The following is an 18495-nucleotide window of genomic DNA, read 5'->3' as shown; positions in this document are numbered from 1 at the left end:
AAAAAAAAAAAAAAAAAAAAGAAGAGGTAATGGAGAATTGCTCATGTTAATATGAAGAGGTAATGGAGAATTACTCATGTTAATATCTATACACAGATGATACTAACTATGTGCAACTTGGATGTATGTGCTTAGATAAAAGACTAGAAGGAAATTCATCTTTTTTCATTCATTTAATCATTTAGTAAATCATCCAGCCAATCAGTTACTTGGTAACTATTTATTGAGTGGCTACTATATATTTAAAAGGCAGCTCTTTCTACTCAACTCCTTTTTTTAAAGGTCTCAGGGGAAAGGCCTCATGATACAGAAGATGAGATGGACTGAAGCTCTGCTCCCTTCTCACTGCAAAATGCCCTTCCAAACACTCCATCCAGTGCCACTGGCTCTGCTTTCCACAGCCTCCCCAAAGTCTGCCTCTCCAGGCCCTTCGTGTCTCCTTTTGCCCTCCTCCTTCTCCATTTGGCTTCTCGGTGCCCTGTAGATCTCTGCCTGAGTCACATTTCTGTCTCCACCCTCTCCTTGCAGGTCCTCCTACCACTGCCCATGGGATTTCAGTACTATCTTATGCTAATAACTCCCAACTGGGTATCTCCAACCCTTCTGCTGCCTTGAGCTCCAGACGATGTCTACCCATCTAGGGTGGAATGAATGGATATCCACTAGGGTGTCTGTCGCACAGCCATTTTAACTTAATATGTCCCAAATGGAATTCTGATCAATGACCCACACACAAGTTGCTTAAAAACAAACCACATCCATCACTCAGTCTTCATTATCTCTGTAAATGACACTCTGCATGCCATCATCCAAGCCTGAGTCTGGGAACCCTGATTTCTCCTCCTGGCTCACAGCCCACATGGGATGGCAGCAAATTCCATCAGTTCTGTCTCTAAAAATACCTAGAATCTCCGCTGCCACAATCTCTCCCCTGGACTTCTACAGTAGCCAGCTATGTGTTTTCCCAGCTTCCATTCTTGTCATCTCCAATGCATTCTCTATGCAGCAGTGACACTTGTCTTAACCCTGTTTATTTGGCTTAGAACTAAAATCCCATCACCTGCACTGCCCATGACTACAGTGCTGGCCTGCATGTCTCTCCACCTCGCCTGGCTCACTCTCAGCTCATATAATCTCCAGCAACAAGGTTCTATAATTTTGTTTTTCATTTCCTCAAATGTGCCAAATTCTTCCCTTCCTTGGGGCTCTTTGCTCATGCTCCTCCCTTTTCTTTTCTTTTCTTTTCTTTTTTTTTTTTTACTTTTGAGACAGGGTCTCACTCTCTCACCCAGGCTGGAGTGCAGTGGCATGATCTCGACTCACTGCATTCTCTGCCCCCTGGGTTCAAGTGATTCTCTCGGCTCAGCCTCCAGAGTAGCTGGGATTACAGGCACATGCCACCACACCCGGCTAATTTTTGTATTTTTAGTACAGATGAGGTTTTGCCAGGTTGGCCAGGCTGGTCTCAAACTCCTGACCTCAGCTGATCCAGTCACCTTTTCTTTTCTTTACTTTTTTTTTATTTGTTTTTTTTGTTTGTTTGTTTTTTTGAGATGGAGTTTTGCTCTTGTCACCCAGGGTGGAGTGCAATGGCGCAATCTCAGCTCACCGCAATCTCCGCCTCCCAGGTTCAAGCGATTCTCCGGGTTCAGCCTCCCTTACTCTGTCCCTTGTTAGGTCATATGTGGCCCTCACTACAAACGTCAGCTCGCTTCCCTTGGTGTGTGGCTGCCTGCTTTGCTTTGCCTCCTCTTAGCCTGTGCACCCCAGAGGCCAGGGTGGTGTCTGTGGGATTCGGCATTGAGTCCCTGGCATCTGGCACAGTGCTTCGTGCATGGCTGGTTCTCAGTAAAAATTGGCGGAATAAAATAATGAATGTTAAAAATAAAGGATGGGGATGACTGACAAAGATTCCTTTTCATCAGCATGATGATAAGTGACAACGGTATTTATATCTCTTAAATTTGTTTCTTTGGTTACCCACATTGTCAAAGGCACAAGATCTTCAGCTATGGTTCCCAATTCAGAAAGCTTTACATCTTAAAAACATGGCCTTCAGAGAAAGAAGGAGGAAACAATGAAAATAATGGAGAAATGGAGAAAGCCAAGTGGCTGTTTTCCACTTTGGAGTTCTGGAGTCCACCTCTGCCTGCTGGTTTTTTTTTTCTCCCGAGACGGAGTCTTGCTGTGTCGCCCAGGCTGGAGTGCAGTGGTGTGATTTCAGCTCACTGCAACTTCTGCCTCCCGGGTTCAAGCAATTCTCCTGCCTCAGCCTCCCGAGTAGCTGGGATTACAGGTGCCCACCACCATGCCTAGCTAATTTTTGTATTTTTTAGTAGAGATGGGGTTTTGCCATGTTGGCCAGGCTGGTCTTGAACTCCTGACCTCAGGTGATCTGCCGCCTCGGCCTCACGGAGTGCTGGGATTACAGGTGTGAGCCACCGCTCCTGGCCTGCCTGCTGTTTTTTAATGGCGTGATTGTGTGTAATTTCTTTCCCTGCCAAGTTGGGTTCATCACTGTCTTTCCAAGTAGCTGACTAGGGTTGGAGTGAGGGACAATTATGACAGCACTGCCAAATTTGTCACTGGCACTGATATTTTGGGCCTTGAAATGAATTCTCTGTAATTAAGAAGATTATGCCCCCACTGTGGTCATAACACATGGCAACCACACGACTGGTGGTTTGGAACATGCAGTGGGTGTGCTCAGTGGTTGCTGGTAAGTTTCTAGGTTCGGTCACTAGACTGTTGAGTTCCAGCCTGTGTCCTGTCCACACCCTTAATACTGTCACAATTGGTCATTAAACAGCAGTCAGGAGCACTATTTCTCCCTCCTGGCAGGTTTGGCTGGCACCGCTTTGAGGCTCTTGCTGGAAACAACATCCATGAATCACATCAATTCCTACTGAGAACAGAAGTGTTGGCGCAGGCACCATCTACTCACTTAGGAGGGGCCGTGGCCAGTAGCTGCTGGAGCAGCTTGATTGGAACACACGAGTATTTTTGTCCAATCGCCACCATGGGGTCAGTGCCCAGGCCCCATCTATGCTTCAGGAGAAGAAAAATCTCCATCTAAGATCTCATCCTGGACTGGCCATCACCTTGTTCCCTGGGTCAGTCCTTCCCAAGTTTTCGATAGAACATGCTGCCGGAGTAGACATCCCCAAGGTGGGCTGCACCATGAAGCTCTTTGGTGTGGAGGTCAGGGAAGAAGGGAAAAAGGCTATGCAGGAGGCTATGGGGAGATAAGAGACAAGCACAAGGTGCATCTGGAATGAGCTGGTACATCCAAGGGCAAGACTCAGGACCATGGGAAAGGTCAGTAGGCTTGCTGGCTGCCTGGCAAGTGGGACCGTCTGCCCTGCACCGTGGTCCTCCAGGCAAAGTGCCCTCTACATCTCAAGAAAGGGAAGTCTGCCCAGCAGGGCTGGGGGCTCTGATCTTTGTAAGAGTTGGGTTGGCCTTCCCAAAACATCAGGGCAAGTAGCAGTGAGCATAACAGGTGTCTTCCCTGGACAGAGATGACACACGCACAGTCTACTGTTTTGCCTGTGGCTGGCAGTCATTCTGACTGATTTAGGCCCAAAATGCATCAGCACTTCAAAATTTTCAATATATTTTCTGCTTCTGGCATTTGCAAGAACAAATCAAGTGGTGCTGTTAACAGCAGTATTACTTAGGGAATATATGAGAAATGCAGATGTCTTGGGTCTCATCTATAAAGGTCCTGACTTGGTAGGTCTTTTGAGACCTCAGAATCTGTCTTTTATGACCTTCCTGGGTGACTCAGGAGCACTTGAATGTTTGAGATCACAGCACAAGTCATGACGCAGCAGAACCCTCTTTTCCATTGAGGGGGTCCTGCTGCAGCGATGGAGGTGCAGAGGCAGAACTAAACACCCAAGGTCAAGAAGGAAGCTGGCGGACACCCCCAGGATCCTCTAGGAAGGTAGGCCAGTCGCTAGGATGGAGATGGACTGTGGGGAGGGCTTTGGGTCTCCACCTTTGTCAAGTAACTACGTGTTCTTTTGCTTGAGTCACTTCTTAGGATTATGTTCCTGGGCCTCCAGTGTTTTGTATCTATCTGCCTAAAAAGGCCTTCTTTCTGCTATCTTCTCTGACGAACTCATCTTTTGGTTTTAATCACATGATGTGCATTGTGGTATGTCGCCATTGAGGACAGAATATTTGGATAACACCTGAGCAAGCAAGAAAAAACAGCACACACATAAGTAAGATGTGCTTTCACTTGCAGCACGGCTTGGGGGCGTGTGGGCAGGTGCAGCCCTTCTGCCGGGGGCAGGCAGTGCTCAGTTCAAAGCCAGCCTGAAGCCAGTAGGCCCCTCCAGCCACAGATACACAACCCAGAGACAGTATCGGGGCATAAGAAGGCCTTGTCGGCATTGTTTGTGGTGGCCAGGAGTTGACTGCAATCAGGTGTCCATGGCAGGGGGTGGACAGATCAGATGTGGGGGTGCACCCCAGAGAGGACGAGGCAGCTATCAGAGGCACTGGAGCAGACTGCACGTGGCAATGCAGATGGGTCCTGAAAGTGCTGAGGAGACCGAAAACGAAACCAACCAAGATCTGTAACTCCATCTGTAAGTTAAAAATACTGACACCCAAAGCAATAAAAATGAAATATCCTCCCTCTGCCATGGCTTATCACCCAGGAGGTGCTTAACTTGGCTTGAGATCTTTCAGAGTCAAGTAAGTAAATACCAGATATTGGCATTTCCGCTGTTTTGTTTGCAAGTTACTTGACTTGTATTTCCTGGCTGGTTCCTAGGTGGGTCTAAGAGCTGGTCATCAACCTTTGAACCATCATCACTCTTTTCAGGGGTCAGGAAAGAGAAGCCTAAATTGTAAATGTGGTTCTGGTTGCCCTGAGCTTCTCATGGCAATCCATCCTCATCTTTAGGGATGGCATACTTTCTGGAGTCCTTCTATATTTTCAAGTAATTTAAGCATCCAAAGTCCTCTCTTGGCCAAGTGCAGTGGATCACACCTGTAATCCCAGCACTTCGGGAGGCCAAGGCAGGCGGATCACTTGAGGCCAGGAGTTCGAGACCAGTCTGGCCAACATGGTGAAATCCCTTTTCTACTAAAAATACAAAAGTTAGCTGAACTAACTACAGGTTAGCACCTGTAGTCCCAGCTACTCAGAAGGCTGAGGCAGGAGAATCACTGGAACCTGGGAGACGGAGGTTGCAGTGAGCTGAGATTACGCCACTGCACTCCACCCTGGGCAACAGAGCGAGACTCCGTCTCAAACAAAAGCAAAAACAAAGTCCTCTCTCTACTCTGCTCTTCGCAATCTTCTTGTTTATATAATGTCCGCGTTGCTCCTTCAACTCTTTGGCTAGAACCATGGACATTCTGCCTCAGCAGATGTCCCACGAACCTTGCTCTGAAAATGACTGGTGATTGGTAGCCAAGATTTTTTGACCATGGGTTTTTGAAAAGCCAACAGATTTTTTGTGCCAAAGCTGATTTTCCTCTATATCAAAAAAGTGCTGTTTTTAAACCTAGCACAGAGAGAAGCCTTTTCATGCCTCCCCCTCACAGTGGACTCTCCTGGAGCCTGTTGATACCAAGTCCCAATGCAGATAGAAAGGACAGCTGAGGAGTTTCCTCAGCCCCAGAGGATACCAGCAGCCTCACAGACTGCAGGCTCAGAATGGAGCAGCCATAGGAGCATTGTCCTGCAGTGCCTTCCTCTGGTCCCTTCCCCAACCCATGGGCGGCTTCTTGCCCTCACATTGATAAGAACCAGTCACTGGTGTCCAAAGCAGAGAGTGGTGTGAAGGAGCGCAGACTCTGGGGTCAGAGTGTCCAAGTGTGAAGCATCTTAATAGTGCCCCCCACCCCCAGCTGTGTAACCTTGGGCAAGTTCTTTAACCTCTGTGTGCCTCAGTTTTGCCATATGCCAAACAAGACTAAATTATTATTATAGTGAGCTCATATAGATAGATACCAGCGCCAACCCAGCATGGAGGTGAGTGATCGGGCACATTGACTGCTGTTCTATGGTTGAGGAATGATTAAAGAACCAAGCAGAAAATATTCCAAGCAATGGCCCTTTCTATGAAGCAAACCTTTGCTATGCTGTGATGGGTCCAGCGCAGTGGGATGGGAAGGAGAGACGATATCTCTACAGCGGGGCTGCTCCCCTGTCCAGGTGCCATTGGGAAGACACACCACGCTGCTGGGCCCGACCAGCCGGAACCCAGGGTTGCAGGCAAAATGGACTTCGTGATCCACTAAGTACTTGCTTCCAAACTTTCTGCCATCTGTGGGTGCGTTCAGAGCCGGGCAGGAAACTGTAAGGAGAGATGGAAGGATTACACACTCCTTGTCCTGGACCACAGCCCTTAGACATTACTGAGTTACAGGACTTCCCATTTTGAAGTGCCCTCTGTTGCATGCCTGCTGCAGGCTGTGCACCGTGCTGGTCATTCAGCATGCTGCGTCTCATCAAGTCCTCAAAGCTCTCTTGGGGATGGGTGGTACAATGCTTGCTTAGCAAAAGGTGACGAGACTGGGGCTCAGAGACACTAAGTGCTGTGTGCAAGGCCTAGAAGCATGGGAAGCCCGCACTGCAAGGATCTGCCTCATCACTGCCGCCTACTCACTCTGATTTTCTGGAGCTCCAAGCCCACTGGGTTTCTTTAGGTCTCCTGAATAGGCCGGGCTCAGCCCCAGCTCCAGGCCTGGGATTTTGCTCTTCTTTCTGCCTGGAATGTTCTTTCCTTAGCGCTTCCACAACTGGCTTCTTCTCACACTCCAGGTCTCCACTCATATGCCACCACCTCCCCGCGTGTTCCCTGGCCACGGTGCCTAACCCAGACCTCCCCAGACACTCTTCCCCAGGCGCTCACTCTGCTCTCTTCGCAGTATTTGTAACCATCCACATTTTCTTATTGACTTATTTCTTTCTAGATGTGTTGTCAGTCCTCTCCATCAGAATGCATCTGGCCTATGTTCCTGTGTATCCCCAGCACCAGCCCACTGCCTGGCACATAGCGAATGCTCGATAAGTCATTCTTGAACAAATGAATGAATGGAGCCTTATTTATTGCATCTTTACTATATGCCAGGCACTATATTAGGCACTTGGGCTATATCCATGAACAAAATAGATAAAACCCAACCTTCAGGAAGCCCACCTTCTAGCAGGGGAGATAATAAGCAATGGCGGAGTGTGGGGCCATGTAGAAAATGAAAGCAGGGAATGGTGTTGGAGATGCCAGAGAGAGGGCATCATTTTGAATACAGTGGTCAGGGCAGGCCTCACCAGAACGAGTTGAAGGTGAAGGCATAGCCAGGCAGATGTCTGGGGAGGGTGGAGGGACGACAGCTGGTCAAACATCCTGAGGTGGGGGTGTGCCTGGCAGGTCTGAGGAATGTCAAGGAGCCAACAGGGCTGGAGTAGAGTGGATGAGGTGGAAAGTAGACATGAGTCAGGCAACAGGAACAAGACAGCTCAGAGTTACACGGGGCATTGGAAAGAAAACAAAAAGGCCATGCAACTTGTTCTCTGTGTGAGATCGGGTCACTGGAGGTTTGAGCCCAGGCAGGAAGCAGCCTGACTCCCAGCAGCACTCCTGCTGCAGTTTGACCATGAAGTGCCCAAACAAGAGGAAGGGGAGGGAAGCTAAGGCCAGGGTAGCAGCTGGGCATGAAGGACATGGTTTGAATCCTGGCTGCTCTGTGAAGATTTCCCAAAGGACTGACGTGGTTGGAGAGAGATGGAGTGAAGCTAGCCTGTTCCTCTTCTTTTTGCAACAGAGCATCATGCATGGGTGAAGAGCGAATGCCCAATGTTAGGATGGCTTGGATTTGGATTCAGTTCAGATGGAAATTCAGAGCCACTTCTAAAATGCATTTAAGGTAAATTCCAAGTGTCATTTGCCATGTTTGTATTTTAAACAGACAAAAACAGAACTGTTGCTTCAGCTGTGCAGGTCAAAGCAAGTGAGAGAGTCACTGAGCATCCCCCATGAGGATGCACTGATCAGGGGTGTCCTGGACCTGAGGCCACTAAGGAGCATGATGGGCCTCCCTGTCTGGGAGGGCAGCTGGCAGGATGCTGTAGCTCTGCCTGAAATCCCACCTGCGCCGGACACAACCTGGGATCCTTCAAGGAGCAGCCATGGCAGCCTGAGCTGGGGAGGAGGGAGGTGCCGGACCCTCCGAGGGTGCTCGGTGGCCTTTGGTGATTGGGGAATATCTGCCCATTGCTGCATTGCTTTCCTTGAGTAAAGCTCCAAGTTGGTCCCCAGTGGTAATAACCTTGTGAGAAGGAAGAGAGTGAGAGCTCATGTCTCAGGACTCGGCTGCTCCCAGGGTGCTGCCTCAGCCTCTGAAATAAATTACTTTATAGTTTGTTTGTTTTTTTTTTTTTTAAAGCTAGTACTTCATTGTGTTAAAGGATTTTAAAATACATTGGGGAAAATAGTAGGGTCTCTTTGGGGATGAAAATCTTTAAAACCTCAACAAAGGAAAACTACCTACAACTCACACATACATCATACCTGAATAGATTGAACAGTATCTGGCACTTAGTAGATGCTCAATAAACGTGAATGGAGTGGATGAATGGATACAAATTAATTAAAAATCAATTTGTAGTCACATCCCAAACAGGAGCCGAAGGCCCTTCTCCCGTGACAGGAGGAGAACGTGTCCTTTGGTTTATTCTGTTCATGAGAAGCACATCCTACTGAGTGTGCAGAGCCATAGTGAAGCTCCCTGCGCCTTCCGAGGTTAAGTTAGCATGTAAGGAGTGAGATCCACAGGTAAGCAGTCTCAGCAATGTGGGAACATGAATCCGCTGAGGCTGCTCTGGAAGAGCCCTGAAGCTGATGGGTTGTGACGATGCACCCAGGAAAGAAAAACTAGGAAAATAGGAGGGAGATACTTCATATGGAAGCCAGAACAGAAGAACAAGAATTCTCCAGAACTAGAAATTATTCTTCCTGACTCGCAGCAAATTCCCTTACAAAGAGAGAAAAAAAAAAAGGCAAAAGAGGCCTGGCACAGAGCACCTGCCTGTTATCCCAGCACTTTGGGAAGCTGAGGCTGGAGGATCACTTGAGCCTGGGAGTTCAAGACCAGCTTGAGCAACATAATGAGACCCCATCTTTACAAAAATTTTTAAAATCAGGTGCAGTGGTGTGCACCTGTAGTCCTAGCTACTTAGGAGGCTGAGGTGAGAGGATCACTTGAGCCTGGGAGGCTGCAGTGAACTAGGATCACTCCACTGCTCTCCAGCCTGGGTGATGGAGTGAGACCTTGTCTCTCTTTTAAAAAGCAATAAAGTAATTTTCCCACTATGTGCCATTTGATCTGGGCAGCTGTCTGGCTTTCCTCCAGGTGCAGGCCCAACCCCCACCCCACCCTGAAAAGGGATCCTGACAGCTGCCTGTGCTCTGCAGGATCAGCCTCTGCACGCATAAAGTACCCATCACGGTGTCCCCCACACACTTAGAGATACAATACATGATGACAACTTTTTAAAGAGAATTTGCCACTTTAAAAAATGTTATACATTTCAGAGATGAAAGACCCTGAATCTTGGGAAGGAGGATGAATAATATAATAATAGCTGCCTTTCCATTTGTCTAGTGGGCAGGGGCCTCTCACATGGGCAGGGGAATTGTATGACATTCCCTGTGGGCTCCACTGAAACTCCCAGGGACCACAGGCAGCTCTGACCCCATGAAAACAAGGAAGGCTTTGTGGAGTCAAGCCTTGAGCAAGAAAAAAAAAAATCACTAAATCAGGGACCTCTGACCACTAGCTTACTTGTCTTGCTTGGCCTCAGTTTCCCCATCTGGAGCAGGAAGGAAAGACACCCTGCCTGCCCCATGGAGTTGGGGTGTGTGGAGCCCCAGTGAGGGCTTGGGCCTCACAGTGCCTTGGAAAGTGTGAGGCTTGGCTGGTGGTTATTTCTGCAGCTGTGGTGCCAAGGAAAACAGGAACGGACTCTGTACTGTTGAGAGCTGGATTTGCCACCATCATCTCCGAGAAGGTAGGAAATCCAACGCCTTCCCCAGGAAACTTCAACTCACTCAACAAAGACAGCCCTTGATAAATGTGTCTGCAGTGAGTAAATGATGTCAGATATTCCACAAGCTCCTAACTTCAAATGAACATGATGACTGCCCCCTGCCCCCCAGCACCCTAAGAGACCAGAAGAAAACCAGCCGCCCATCTCTGGGCCTTGGCGGTGTGAAAGCTGTTAAGGTACAAGCAGGAAAAAGTGCCCCTGTGTCTGTCAGAGTTCTGCCCTCATGGGAGGGAATCTGGGGTGCCCGCTGTAGCCTCACCAGACAAGTGGAGCTTGTCCTCAGCGGCCCTTCCCTCCCAACCGCCCTGGTACTAACGGGGACTCCCTGGAGGGTGCACTTTCACGCCTGAAGCACTGGAGCCAACCTTGTTCATGGACTGGAACCAGTGTATCGCACTGGTGCGGGCCGGGGATACGTGTGTGTGTGCACGCACAGAGGGTGTGGAGAAACTCGGTGCTTTCCACTCAACTCTGCTATGAACTTAAAAACTGCTCTATAAAAGTATATTAAAGTAAAATCAAAAATGAAAACAAAACCAAAACTGGATCCAACTTGTGGATGGGGAAGGGAAAAGCAGTGCGTTGATCTAAAAGTGGCGCCTCGCAACAGTTTGGTCAGTATGACGACATGCTAGTTGTTAAGGCCAGAATGAAAAGGCTTAAGAGGAAAAGGGGTGACACGCAGGCTGAGGGAGAAGAAAGAGGGCAGCTGCCTTTCCAATGTATTCACCCCACCCCCACTGCCACCAACCAGGGTTAAAAATGGGCCACAGATTGGCCGGGCCCGGTGGCTCACGCCTGTAATCCCAGCACTTTGGGAGGCTGTGGCAGGCGGATCACGAGGTCAGGAGATTAAGACCATCCTGGCTAACACGGTGAAACCTCATCTCTACTAAAAATACAAAAAACTAGCCGGGCGTGGTGGCAGGCGCCTGTAGTCCCAGCTACTCGGGAGGCTGAGGCGGGAGAATGGCGGGAACCCGGGAGGCGGAGCTTGCAGTGAGCGGAGATCACGCCGCTGCACTCCAGCCTGGGCGACAGAGCGAGACTCCCTCTCAGATAAAAACAAAGGGGGGGGGGGCGGCACAGATGGAAGATGGAAGATAGAAAGTGAGGTGGGAAGGGTGAGGCGTGGCGCAGGGGCCTCCGGCTGGGAGCATCACCGGCCGAGTGCTTGAGTGCTGTCCTGCCATCCCAGCAGTGCTGACGTGGACACCCACCTGGAGGGGCATCTGGGGCCACCCTGCTCACAGAGTTCTGCAGCGCGGCCAGCCGGCTCTTCATGTGGCGGATGCCCTCGGCGAAGCGTGTCTCCTGTCCTTTCAGCAGCTGCTGCAGCTGACGGATGGCCGAGAGGAGCTGCTGTTTGCTGAGACAGTTCTGCGGAGAGAAGACATCGCCACCACCACCCCTTGAGACTGACTCAGTCTCACATGCTCGTCTGAGCTTCCGAAATCACCAAAGCCACAGGGTCCAAACCGCGTTTGAGGCTCACTAAACGCAACGTGAAAGTGACCTGCCGCTGGACAGCCCCAAGCACATGTATGGTAGCCCCAGTTCACCCCTTGACAAAAACAAAATGCAGGCAGGACAGATGACTCTAAATGACCGGGTGGATGAACAGTTATTTGAACCCAAAGAGCCTTATAATCACTACGCTGCCACTCTGAGAGACTCTCTCTAATTCTTCACTCTAAGTCAATGCTCTGAAACCCCTGGGCCTTGGCAAACATTTTCTTTCTGTCACTCTTAGACATTTCTAAAAGCAAAGGGCCAATAATACGTGTAAAACAGGCAAAACAGGAATGCCCAGGGGTTCCTATTCTTTAAAGACATATAACAGGGAAAATAAGAAAAACAACTGGCTAAAGTTAAAGAGACGTTCAATAAAAGTCAATGTTGAGTTCTGATGATTTTTTTAAGTCATAGAAAGGTAGAAAATGGAGCATCATGCTTACCATGATAAAGGCTACCTAACTTAGAGCAGCACCCAGTATCATACGTTTTGTTTGCTTGTTTAGTTCTGGAGGCTAAAAGTCCAAGATCAATGCATCGGCAGTGTTAGTTTCTAGTGAGGTCTTCTTCTGGATGGCAGATGGCCACTCTCCCGAGGTGCCAGCATTCTACTTAATGCTAAAATTCTCAAGGTTTCCTGGCTGGGTGCAGTGGCTCATGCCTGTAATCCCAGCACTTTGGTGGTCAAGGTGGGTGGATTGCTTGAGGCCAGAAGTTCAAGACCTGCCTGTGCAATATAGTGAGACCTCATCTTTACAAAAAATTTAAAAATTCAGCCACGTGCGGTGGTTCACGCCTGTAATCCTAGCACTTTGGGAGGCTGAGCCGAGCGGATCATATGAGGTCAGAAGTTCGAAACCAGCCTGGCCAACATGGTGAAACCCAGACTCACGTAAAAATATTTTAAAAATTAGCCGGGCATGGTGGCAGGTGTCTGTAATCCCAGGTACTTGGGAGGCTGAGGCAGGAGAATCGCTTGAACCTGGGAGGCAGAGGTTGCAGTGAGCCGAGATCGCACCATTACACTCCAGCCTGGGCAACAGAGCAAGACTCTGTCTCAAAATAATACATAAAATAAAATAAAATAAAATAATTAAAAACAAAAAAAAACTAGCCAAGCCCGATGGTATAGGCCTGCAGTGCCAGCTACTTGGAAGGCTGAGGTAGGAGGATTGCCTGAGCCTGGGAGGGAGGTTGCAGTGAGCTGTAATCACATCACTGCACTCCAGCCTGGATAACAGTGAGACCCTATCTCGAAAACAACAACAACAACAAAACCAAACTAAATATTTCCAATCTCAATTGCCTTTAAGAACCAGGACAGGCTGGGTGCAGTGGCTCACACCTGTAATCCTGGCACTTTGGGATCACTTATATCCAGGAGTTCAAGACCACCCTGGGCAACAGACTGAGAGCCTGTTTCTACAAAAAATAAACAATTAATTGGGCATAGTGGTGCATGCCTGTAGGCGGGAAGATCACTTGAGCCTGGGAGGTTGAGGCTGCAGTGAATCATGATTGCACCACTGCACTCAGCTTTGGTGACAGAGTGAGACCCTGCCTCAAAAAAAAAAATTAATTGCCTAATTAAGAAAAAGAGCCAGGACATGAAAAGTAGTAAAGCAGGGGTGAATCAAGTGGGGAGAGATGGGACCTCGGCCTTGTGGAGCAAGGAGGTCTCTACTAAGGCCATTCACATTCACTGGGGGCTGTGTGTTACAACAGCACAGCCTGGACTCTGCTGCCTGCACTCTGCTGCCTACACAGGAGACAGGAGACACATCAAGACAATGATGATGGTTATCTTTAGGGATAGGCTTATGGATTATGTTTTAATTTAATTTGTTTTGTTTGTTTGTTTGTTTTTGAGATGGAGTCTCGCTCTGTCACCAGGCTGGAGTGCAGTGGCACAATCTCAACTCACTGCAACCTCCACCTCTGGGGTTCAAGCGATTCTCATGCCTCAGCTTCCCTAGTAGCTGAGATTACAGGTGGCTGCCACCAAGCCCCGCTAATTTTTGTATTTTTAGTGGAGATGGGGTTTCGCCATGTTGTCCAGGCTGGTCTCAAACTCCTGACCTCAGGTGATCTGCCTACCTCAGCTTCCCAAAGTGCTGGGATTACAGGCGTGAGCCACCACGCCCAGCCTTAATTTTATTTTTTATACTTAATTTTTTTTCTACTGAGTATCGGTTTTATAATTAAAAAAAAAAAAAAAGAAAACTGTCTAAAAGACAGTGGGGCAGTAAAGTGGCAGGGAGGCATGTGGCCCCCACAGCCGAGGTGGCTTCCAGCCTCACCAGGGAAGCACCATAACCACAACCACCACCACCATCTCGATGGGAACGGAGCCACTGCCGCTCTCCCAGGGAGACTGCCAGGCCTCTGCACCGTGGAGATTTCACCAAACAGATGACTCACTGGCCAGACTGAATGGATGCTTTTCACAAAGTTGAATCCCCAGTTGCCCCTGGAACTCGTTAATCCCGGGGGCTCCTGGGCTTCCACCATACCCAGGGCCTGAGGAGGCACAGCCCCAAACGCAATTGCTAGGAAGAGAAGTTTGGTTTATTTTCCTTCCTCTCCCCCATTGTGGTCCCTCCCACGGAGGTCCTGGGGCACTCAGGAGCGACCTCCTGCAATCCCGTACCTGCCCAGCACCGTGCAGCCCTCCCACCCAAACCTGATTTCTCACACCCACGTCCCCTTCCTTAAAAAAAAAAAAAGCCCCCCTTGGGCTCTGCTTTTATAGATGACTTCATGGCTTACACATCAATTACATTTGTGTACAGTCTACAAAGAGCTTCTTCACTGTAGCAAAGAATAGTTCAGCTACTGGCTGGCAGAAACCCTGCGGAGAAATGGGGCCTGTCTCCATTTCATAGAGAAAGATATGGAGGCTGAAAGGCAAACACCTTGCCCCAAATCATGGGGCTTAGTAGCAGTAGAACCAGGCTGGGAACTCTGACTCCCACCTAGCCCCGCCAGCCACCCCAGTGGACTGCCTCCTTTGTTCTCACAAGCTCCTGTGTGGTGAATGATCTTATTGACGAATTTGCACTAGGGATGGATAGGACTGAGCCCAAATGCCCTACAGTAGATTTCTAACTCCTGGGCAAAGTTCGGGTTGGGCGCCTGGGCACTGGGGGCAGGAAGCGTGAAGGGAAGGTGGAGGAGATACCCTTGCCCACATCCAGCCGGGATGAGCTGACCAGGCCCTGACAGCTGAAAGAGGGCTCTCGGAGCCGCAGCTGCCCCGGAGTACATGGAGGGCTCAGTTTTGAAGCCGGGAGAAATCTGTGCCAAAGGCTGTGCTGGGAAAGGCAAGCATACTGCCAGGAACCTGGGGTGATGGCCTGGGGCTCCAGGAAGTAAAGGAAGCAGGGGAGTGTGTGTGGAGGGACAGGGGCTTGTTTTCTACTGGGCCGCTGGGCAGCCAAGTATTTCTAACCCCAGTGCTGCTGGCTCCAGGCACAACTGCCCTCTGCTTCCAGTGACACTTCCTGCTCCGTGGGCAACAGGCGCCAGCTGCTTTCTCCCCGGTGCTCACTGGAGGTGAGATGTGCCCAGCTTTCCAGCTGCCACTGAAAAACCTTAAACATCTTCAAGACCAAGCAAACCAAGGCAGCATCTCCATCCCAGGCGGGGAGGGAGACTGAAAGGCTGCAGGCTGACTTGCCGAGGGAAGGTCAGGAGGTTCTGGCCCATCCCAGCCTCCAACCTCCCTGGAGTGAGGCTAATGAAACAGAGTGTGGTACAAGGAAGCTCCTTGCTGCTCTCAGCAAGCCAGCATGCCGGGGTTGGGGCCAGGGAGCCCGAGAAGCAGAGAGTATCCGTGCCTTTGACATGAGGTTTGAGGGTCTGAGCTGCAGCTGCTCCTAACAGGAAAGGTCCTGGATGCCATGCTCATCTGTCACCTGATTTGGCACAGGCGCAGGCATCACCGAGCTCCTTTGCAAAGCCAGATGATGAAGCTGGAATCCTTACATACCAAGACAAGCATCCATGAGACCCGCATGTGGGGACAAATGAGGTCACGTGAGGGGCCTGAGACCCCAGTGCCTCATTTTTCCAAGCTGAGAAAGCTTTATCATTTTGCTTGATCATAAAAAGAAAGCATAATATCTGCAAAACAATTCAAAATGCAGAAAAATGCATTCAAACAAAGAACAAGTCCCACAACCAGAGACAACCACTGTTAACTTTTCGTTAGGTTTCAAGTCTCGAGTTAGACACAAGTGCTCCCTTGCACAGGCGTCATCACGCAGCCCCACAGGATGCAGGTTCTGTCAGCTCTTTCCCCTCAGCACTGGCTGTGGCATCATTTTCACGTTGACGAGCAGAGCAACCCGTCTGTCTCTGCGTCTCAATTCTACTTCTGTTCCTCAATGCGCTCTTTTCAGTCTGGGCAGAGGCCTCCTTGTCCACAGCCACAGTTGTCTGCCATTCCCCTCCCAAACCCACCACCCTCCCCTGCTCTGAGCCATGCATGGAAGCAGGCCATTTCCTTCCATGCACATGTGACCTTTGCCAAGGACAGGCCAAGGGTGCTGTGAGGGGCTGTGGGACAGACAGGAAGCCGGCCGGACGCTCAGGGGCTGTCCACCTGCTGTTCAGTGAAGGCCTGGATTTGGGGCGGGGCTTTCCCAACTCAGGATTCCAGGTCCCAACTGTGAAAAGCAGCCCCAGGCTCTGCACAGCCCTCCAGAACTGACCTCCCGCTCACCAAGGTGGGATTGGGTGAAGGTCAGATCCAGACAGGCTGGCAAGGGGAGGTCCCCGCACCCCAGGAAGGACAGAGCATGTTCCAGAGGCCGTCCCCTTGAAGCTGAGGAAGCTGCCATGTCTGGGCCCTCACTTTCCCAGGCCTCTTCCAGGGCTCTTGAGGGGCCCCCGTTTTAAATCTTTTTCTTAGAGCAATCCCCTCAAATGGTGTAAATTTTCATCCCTTCAAAACCGGTCATGGCCCAGCTTATGCCACCGACAATAAATAATGAGAAATAGTTTCCATTTCTTTGAATTAATAACTTCTTTGAAATGGAACCAAGAGGAGACATTCGCGAACTTCTTCCATCTTGAAAGGAGAAAAATATCAAGGTTTACGTTTTGTTATGAAACTCTTTTTTTTTTTTTTTTTTTTTTTTTGAGACGGTTAAAGTCCGCACTGTCACCCCAGGCGGAGTTGCAGTGGCTGCAATTCGCTCACTGCAGCTCGCCGCCTCCAGGTTCACGCATTCTCCTTGGTCAGCCTCCCTAGAAGCTTTGGGACTGACAGGTGCAGGCCCGCTCAACGCCATTGAACCACGCCCTGTTCATTTTTTGTATTTTAGTAAGGAGGACGCGGTTGCTTCACCATGTTCGCCAGGATGGCGTCTTGATCTCGACTCGTGTCCGCCGCCTCGGCCTCCCAAAGTGCTGGGATTACAGGCGTGAGCCACCGCGCCCGGCCGAAACTCTTTAAAGGGGTGAGTACTTCATCTAACTTGAGACCAATGGCAATGTTTGCAGAGAACCAGTTAGAGAAGGAACAACAGATGTCACCCCATCCAGGTTTTTCCAAGCTGGAGTAGAGGTGGCATGGATGGGTCTGGAAGACACAGGCCAGTGCGGAGAGCTGGGCGAGGGGAGGAGCTGGTTTTAAGGCTCTTGGGAGCAAGAAGGCCCATGGAACGCTCCATCCACCCCTGCCCTTCTGTGGGAATTCTTGTCCATCTCCCTTCCAGCCCCTTCTCTCACAACGTTTACTCCGGCAGGTCCATGGAAGATTCCTGAGATCCCGAGACTTCCTTCCTCTGACAACCAACCAGCACTTCCAGGACTGCTGGGCCTCCAGAGACATTTCATACCCCCAGACCCCACCTCCTGGTCCAGGGGTGGACACAGCCAAAAATGAGTGTGTGTCCCCCGGCTTACCCAGTCCCCTGCCGGCAGGCCTGACCCCTCCCATCCCACCCAGACCCCCACGCTGTTTGGGTTCACCTGGAACCTGCTCTGAAGGCACCAGAGGGCACGGAGAAGCTTCAGGGGTGTGTATGGGAACATGGGGACTGGTCCTTGGGGCTTCTGTTCTCCTGTAACCTGGCTCTATGGTCTTCCTCACAGTGGCAGTCTTGGTACTGTGACACCTTTTGAGAGCCTCTTTGGTGACAATAGAGCTCCGAGACCTCCAATGGCCACAGATGACCCCTAGACTTGGAGGGACCGTCTCCCATGCTGGTTTCTCCCAAGCCACAGCTATGCGTCATGTCAGCATTTTGCTAATGGGAACACAGATGTTTTGATGCCTTAGGTCTCTGAAAGGACCGAGCAACTTGCCAAATGTGTGCCTGCTGGCCAAGGCTCGGAGCCTTCCGCGTCTGAGTCATGTCGAATTCGTGAATGTGCTTTCTCCAGAACTTATTTTTATTTTTCAACCGAGCCAGAGGTGGGTTATAAATCCTCGACTACTCTTAATGCCAGAGACCTCTGCTCAGCACCTACATATACGAGGAAAGAAAGTGGGTGCTTCTGGGGGAAGTGAGAGAATTTCACTTGGGGAGTTGCCCGAGGCCTTTGGATTAGTCAGAACTCTTTACAGAAACAGAAGCAATAAGAAAGAGATATACATTATATATACACATACACACATACGTATACATATGTAATATTGTAATATATAACACACTTATTAATATATGGAGAGAGAAAGAGAGATTTTAAGGGATTGTCACGCAGTTGTGGGGGCTGGCAAGTCCAATTTTAAGGAATTTTAAGGAACTGTCACAGAGTTGTAGGGGCTGGCAAGTCCAACCTCCGCAGGGCAGGAGCAGGCTGGAGACCCAGGGCCAGTTGCAGGTGACACTACAGCTCAAGGTCAAAGGCAGAAGGCAGTGTGGAGGCAGAACTCCCTTCTGGGGGGACCTCAG

The 18495-nt window shown here is 49.9% G+C and overlaps 1 protein-coding gene across 2 annotated transcripts in view; it reads right to left on the bottom strand.

The window, feature by feature from the left end:
• Positions 1-18495, bottom strand: part of FBLN7 (fibulin 7) — a 48259-nt gene that overhangs the window by 16885 nt on the left and 12879 nt on the right. For both annotated transcript variants that reach the window (XM_017856221.1, XM_017856222.1), the window contains exons 2-3: positions 11296-11455; positions 6099-6323 (exon numbers count right to left, since the gene is read on the bottom strand). In XM_017856221.1, coding sequence (XP_017711710.1) covers positions 6099-6323; positions 11296-11455 — 385 coding nt within the window. The remainder of the gene's footprint in view (positions 1-6098; positions 6324-11295; positions 11456-18495) is intronic.

This window comes from Rhinopithecus bieti, unplaced genomic scaffold, assembly GCF_001698545.2.
Source record: "Rhinopithecus bieti isolate Rb0 unplaced genomic scaffold, ASM169854v2 scaffold_42219, whole genome shotgun sequence".
Classification (NCBI taxonomy): domain Eukaryota; kingdom Metazoa; phylum Chordata; class Mammalia; order Primates; family Cercopithecidae; genus Rhinopithecus; species Rhinopithecus bieti.
Note: the sequence above shows the minus strand (reverse complement) of the source record. Positions and strands in the feature narration are given on the sequence as shown.